Raw genomic sequence first — 7209 nt, forward strand, 5'->3', positions numbered from 1 at the left:
TGCAAGAATAAATTCAACTGATATTGTTATGGAAATTTTTTTAACAATATTAGGTCAATTTTATGTTCACTTAATACAGGATTCCTGCAGGTTTTAGTGAGATTTTAAGACTGACAGAAAAACCCCATGAGAAAAAACAGTATAGATATGAAATTTAATACCCTACCATAACACAATTTAAGACTTGTGGCCAACTCACATTTTTTTTCACGAATTTAAGGTATTTTAAGGTTATAGGTACATGAATCTAAGAGTTTTTAAGAATGTGCGGACAGCCTGTCAAAACGTTTCTATGACAAGTAAAATTAAGTAAGAAGATAAACAGAAAACAGTGGCGTGCTGCAGTTTGACACTCCTGCACCAGATGGATATTTCATCATAGCCACGTTTTAACAACCAACTATGGTCATTTTTTTACTGTAAGAAAGTGATGTTTCCTCAAAATCCTCAAGCGGTCACAAAGTTATTTTGGTTTCTGAAAGGGTTCTAATCTCATATTTCAAGAGCCAACTAGGCAAAATGGAGATGAGAACCCCAGTCAATGTAGACAGTTTTTAGAAAATAATGTATTTTACATTACCTTGCATATTAGATCTTATCGCTATTCTTTTTTCTAATTTGTGAAAATACTGAACTACAAAGACAAATAAACTGAAACAATGGTGCAAGTACATATGCATATGAAATGAAAATGGGAGGAATGAATGGTAACGGATATGCATGAAAATGAGGATATGAACAAGTAAATAGCATAACTGAACCGGAGCCAATTAGACATTAGGGTTTCTGTTATGGTAAAATGTTTTTAACATCCTGACTCTTCAGTCTGTTCAAACACTTCTTCTGCATTAGACTTCAGAAAAATCTAATGTTGTACGGCAGGACAGTTTTACCATTTCTTTTCTTTTGCTCATCTCCATGTCACCATATGAACTCGGACATTCATGCTGTTGGTGTGGAAACTCTACTTCTGCATCTACAATCCATATAAAGCAATCAGTCCTCATCAGCAAAGACCAGATGAACACTTCCACTTCTCTATCTCTCCATACAAACAGAGGAACAGCTGAGTCATGAACACAATGCATGTTTATTTGTTGTTATACATTACTAATACATATAGCTCAGATGCTTTTAGTGTTTAGCACTTTGGTCACTAATACTGAAATAATTTTATTGGAAAATTCATCTTAATACTGCAACTCTCAGTCTCAGGACAATGTATTCATATAAAATATTTCGCACACTTCAAAGACAACAGAATGAGCTTACGTGGCTCCCAAGGATCCGGTATGTTATGGGCCTAAACAGTAGCTGATTGAAAGTGCAGCATTAATGATTACAGCTGAAAGTCAACGCCCAAGTTACTGATTAGCTAGTGTCAAAATGGAAAGACAAGTCACTTACACCATATGACTTGACTCAGTGTTTATAACTTCCTCATTCATCTGGACTTACAGAAGTCAGTTGCAAGGAGGGATATTACTATTTTTGTAGCAAACTTCAGCAGTCAAGGCAATTCAAAGTGATAAAAACATATCACGATAAAAAAAACAAAACACTACAGTTGCAAAATAAAGAGAAGTAATAAAAAATTGTACTCCAGACTAGAATTAGTTATTGTTCCAGTTATTATTAATTAAAGGGTTTTAGCCTTTATTTAAAGGAACTCAGTGATACAGTGATACAATAACAGGTCTGTAATATGTTTTGGTGCTTAGTCATTTAGATTTATAAACTACCGACAATATTTTAAAGTCTATTCTCTCAGTGGAAGGACTTAAGAACTGGGTGATGTGCTCCATCTTCCTAGTTTCAGTCAGAATGCCAGAAACAGCGTCCTGGATCAGCTGAAGCTGGAGGATTATTTTTTTTAAGCAGACCTGTGAAGACGCTGCTGCAGTAATCATTGCAATTAAAGAAAAACACATGGATGAGTTTCTATAGATCTTTTGGGACATCAGTCATTTAATCATAGAAATGTTCTTTAGGTGATACAAGGCCTAAAGAACAAGGACTGGTTCACGTCTTTAATTGAGACTTGAACCAGTCATTTACTATAGCATTAAGTCGGACCCTGCTCTCATTGTCAACCGTGTCAAATGCTCCAGCAGAACCAACACCGTGGTTCTTCCACAGTCCGAGTTTAAATGGACTTTAACAAAGGTAGACTCAGTACTGTAGTGAGAAAGGCATCAAAGTGGTTGGTCATTTTTAAGAAACTATTTAACTGTGTAGGTGTAATAAGTTTACTACTTCAGTCACATTTCAATGATAGGCAAAACCTTTGCTAATCTGTACATTGTGGCAAACAAGGCATAAGCATTGAGGATGTTTTTGTTAATGATTTTCTCAAAAATGTTTCCTTTACAGTGCTAACTGGTTCAGTCTCTCTTTGTAGATTTCACAGGGAACCTATCAGCACAGCAACCAGTATCAAACCAGCAAAGCAATATGGTGGGACATTTTTTCAAAAGACATTTGCAAACCTAAGCCTAACTACAGTCTCTATAACATGAAACTACAGGCAGCCTGGCCATCACTGTGTGTGAATAAACTTACAAGCTGAGTGACTGTACATGTAAATACAGACAAAGCTTGTATTTACATGTGCAGTCACTCAGCTTGTATACTTACAAGCTGAGTGACTGTATTTACACTGTTTGTGTTTGTAAAGACATCATTCCTATATAGTTGCTAATCATGTGTGAGAGTAATCCCACAGCAATGGCCGACCTGCTTGGAGAATTTCAATCATGTTTCAAAGATCATCATACCATTGATCAGCATATTGGGAATATCCAGAGTCCATGACTGTGATTTTATAAATGTGTTTTACTTTATGGTTGGAGATCCAGATGAAAATTTCCACCTTGGTGGACAATAAAGTTTTATCTTATCTCATGCATGTATTTATCCAAGGTTGGACTAATGTAATTCTTTACTAACAAGAATTACAGTTAAAATCCTTCAGATGAGACAAAATCTGTAGCAAGAGTTCTGATGACAATTAAAAACAGAGAACATATTCTATTTTAGCTTCTCTTCATTGGTTCCCTGTTAAATCCAGAATAAATAAGATTCTCCTTCTCACATATAAAGCCCTTAATAATCACCTCCATCACATATTAGAGATCTGATTGATCCATATGTCCCTAACAGACTGAAGGTTTACTGCTGGTAGAATGGGAGGAAGATCATTTAGTGATCAGAATTAAATAATCTAAGTTATTTTCTAAGTTCAGCTTTTAACTTCATGTTGTTTCTCTGCTTTTCTCTTCATAGAAACCACATCTGGTCTGTCTTTCTGTTTAGCTGTGACGCCTTCCTTGACAGGGTGCATCAACTGAGCTGCTGCCGATATCTTCATGATGCACTTGGTCCTGTCTTTAGTGTTTAATCCCGTCTCTCTCCTCAACAAAGCCATTGGCTGATCTATCACTGCAACTCACTACAAGAAAACTGGCTCAGAGCTCATCTGCTTAGCTGTGTTTCTCTCTGAGATGACGCCACAGAAGGAGCTACTGTTGCCATTTAACTCTTTACTTTTTCTTAAACATAGTCAGTACTTCTTGGTCAGGATGTCTGAGTTTCTTTTGTGTGTACCTGCTCTGCCTTGTCAAACCCCCAGCAACATGATCATTCACATCGAGCCAAGTTTTGGTTCTGCTTGATGTTTCGTCCTGCTACATGGGACTTTTTCTCTCCATTGTTGCTATGTGCATGCTCACTACAAGGGATTGCTGCAAACTTACCAACACAAACCAAGCAACTGCCCACTGTTGCTACATGCTTATTCAGGAGGTGTGAACGCTGCAATTCAATGACTCGATGAAATCTGTGGGGTTTCCTGAGATAGAAAACTTTTTAACCAATTTCAATAATAAAATGAACTTGACTGGATTGTTTGGTAGCTTGGATCAATTAGAATGTATTGTCTGAACTGGAATCTGTGGTTGGCTTGAGTTGACCTTTTTAATTAAGAGGATATTTGTTGCTAATTGGTGTCACACAAACTGACCGAGACTGGCTGTCTCATCAGAGAAGCAGAAAAGAATATACTGGCAAATACCTTCGACTTTAGAGAAATGTATTCGACAATATTCAAACATTATGTTCAGCTATAGGACCAGTGAGTAACAGCCACTCCACATTCTGCACATCATCTGCTGAACTTTTAACCATTTTTATTAATGCAGGTCTTCTTTGCTGTCTTTTCATACATGTAATCCTTCTTTAAACAGAGATGCATAATCTAAATTGTTTAGTACTTCAATAACAGCCCAGTTAAAATGACAGAAGAATCTTTTATACTTTAGAGTGAAGATCCTTGCACAGAGAGGAGATCTGAAGAAAGTAACCTTTGAGCACAGAAAAAAATATAGGTTAATCATTTTGAATATTATTGGAATTGTCAGCAATGTCAGTGCAATTACATATTCAACATGCAGCTCTGCCACAACCAATGTAAAAATGAATGAATGAAAAGGAGGAGAAACATCACATCGGGAGATGGAAACAAAAAAAGAAAAGAGAAAAAAAAGCATCTGTCTGAGAGTATGCAAATAAAACCCAGATAGGGAACAAAGACAGTGATAGTAGTTCAGCTTGTTATGTCGTTTAAAGATTAATGCTGTACATGTACATTGATGTTTTCCTCTAAATTTTTTCTTTTTTTTTAAGGCTACTATGACCCTTTTACATTTATTAACCCATTTAAAGGTCTCTGCAACTGCCACACACACCCCAACCGCGCAGGAATATATCCATCCTAACCACATGTACTGTTTACAGAATGAAACTTACGTGTGATCAGAAATGCATCAATAAACTTCAAACAAAACTGAAAGAGTTCTGCATCGTTACCTTCGGGGCGTATCTTCATTGTTTTGTTCACTGACACCTAAAGTCATCGCCTAAAGGCATGAATACGGAAAAGGTTGCGGCTGAGTTCACTTTGCAACCTATCAAACTGATGTCATTCATGGTGGCCTTGACAGCTACTACGGAAGCTAGTACTGCAAACAGAACTGATCCAGAATACAACAGAGCTAGAACTGGATCAAGTCAAACCCTTCCCACAGACCGAGCCGCGTCCTACGAGAGACTGTCGTGAATCTTAACTTTCTCATTTGTACAAAACAACAAGATTGTTACTAGTTAGCCGTCAGCTAGCATCAGTAGAATAACAATAAGAAGACATACAACGTCTACATACCAGACAATATTGACATCTCTCCTAATTCAATGACTTTGTATCTTTATTTAACATTAACGAAATCACAAATGAGTCTGGTGTTACTAAAGACTTATTACATTTATTCAAAGCGCTTTGTTAGCTAGTTTGTGTGTAGCCTCTTGCTTCATTTCATCACTATGGATGTTAGCTACCAGTGCTAGCCCTGGCCTTAAAGGCTGTGGATGTTTCTAAATAAAGGTTCTAACATGGAAAATAAACAACCGCACGCGGACAGAATCACCGGCTCTTACCGGAGAGTCGGACCGACACAAGCTGTGTCGGTGCTCTCAATTTCCTGCAGTATCCGCTCATGCTCCGTTACACACTCCAGGGTTTCATTGTCCGCCATGATTGTTATGTACAGTGTATTACAGTTTTTGACTGCATCTCCAGCACAGAGCAGTCAGACTGAGCTCCGGCCTCTGGGGGGAGCTCTCACAGATTTTATATATATATATATATATATATATATATATATATATATATATATATATATATATAATGATAGTTTGCATCTGTAACATGCTAGGGTCAAAGTCAGAATCACGTCATCCATAAGAACAGCAATATGTAATAAGAGTACTTAAGTTTACATACATTGATTTAGTATGTAAAACAAATACAAAAAGAAACATTTAAACGATACTGTGACAAAAGGAACATCTGTAATTTTAGATCCATTAGAGAGAAAACAGCCTTATTAAGGAGCCATGGCCCCAACGAAAGAGCTGTCAACTGACAGATTGGAAGGAATTATTATATTCCTCAAAGTAAATATCCAAATTCCATCCACTAAGAGCAGGTTTGGTGATGAAAGTCTTCTTTTATGATGATAGCACATCCTCCCACTATGCAAAACTTGTTAAAAGCATAAGAATCCAAAGTTCAGTGGCATGACCAACAAACAGTTTGAATTTGAATGCATGGTGCTAATTAAAACAAAAGATAAAGGGAAATGTTCTAGCCTGCAAATCTGACCTGTCAGCTGCTTCATGAAGCTCCTGTTTTTCATCACTGAAGTTCATATCTTCAGGTTCTTGTTAAAGAATAAAGAACTTGCAGTAATAACAATTCTAAATATCTGCACAGGGCTGCACAAAACTTCTTATTTTTTCATCTAAATAAATGGGATAGCTGCAGTAGAAAACAATATGTGCAAAAACAGTCCAACTAAGCACAACTCCTGAGTTTTCTACAGGCTGGCTAGAAAACTACCATTTCCAAAGATAGTATCCCTTATATGAGTCTAGTAAATTATATTTATAAGAGATTGTTAACACATAATAAAATTAACACAAACAGGTTATATTTTTCTTTTACCATCTTTCTTTCTTATGTAATAATCCAAGTAAAACAAGTGATTTGATTAAAATTTTAATTCCCTCTAAAACAGTTCTACATAGCACAGTATAATATTGCACTACATGACTGCTGCATTGCAGTACACTATTTCTGTACTTTTCCACATTGAAAAGTTGCTGTGATGCCTCTCAGAGGCTGGTAAAGCCTCCTTAAGCTCTTTGCTTGAATCTCATTTTAACTAATTTTTTTAGTTAAGATATAATGATCAGATAATGAGTTGTCCATAAATTTACCTTAAAGTAGTTCCTAGAGGCAACTCCACAGATTCTAACTCAGCAAAAAAATTCCCAAAGGCCTTCTCCTCCACTTTTTCTTCTTCGATTTGACTTGGTGGGTCGGGTAGAGCTGCATGGACCCTGTCAGTGTCCATCTTTAACAGGACTAAATAAAAAAAAAAACAGCAAAAAATCTGTGTGTGCGTGTGCGTGTGTGTGTGTATAGAGACAAGAAGGCGGGGGGTGAATTCCAGGGCACCTGCTATGGTCAGCAGAAAATGAGGGTGAAACAGGAAAAAGAGACCTTGTGATTCACTGGACTTTGAAACCAACAAAACTGAAATCTTGACTGTTAAAGCTTGGCACAGAAGCAGATTTAGTAAATTACTAATT

General features: G+C 36.7%; 1 protein-coding gene across 8 annotated transcripts in view; it reads right to left on the minus strand.

Moving 5' to 3' along the window:
• exoc6 (exocyst complex component 6) overlaps positions 1–6986 on the minus strand; it is a 29285-nt gene extending 22299 nt beyond the window's left edge. For 5 of the 8 annotated variants that reach the window (XM_015057357.1, XM_015057358.1, XM_015057362.1 and 2 more), the window contains exon 1: positions 6835–6986. In XM_015057357.1, coding sequence (XP_014912843.1) covers positions 6835–6971 — 137 coding nt within the window. In that variant the 5' untranslated portion in view covers positions 6972–6986. Of the gene's footprint in view, positions 1–5490; positions 5650–6834 lie in introns of those variants that run through there. The other 3 variants (XM_015057365.1, XM_015057363.1, XM_015057361.1) reach the window with 1 other exon arrangement.
• Between the last annotated feature and the right edge of the window lie 223 nt (positions 6987–7209).

The sequence above is a fragment of the Poecilia latipinna genome, unplaced genomic scaffold, assembly GCF_001443285.1.
Source record: "Poecilia latipinna isolate Pla-1442-1.1 unplaced genomic scaffold, P_latipinna-1.0 Scaffold1456, whole genome shotgun sequence".
NCBI lineage: Eukaryota > Metazoa > Chordata > Actinopteri > Cyprinodontiformes > Poeciliidae > Poecilia > Poecilia latipinna.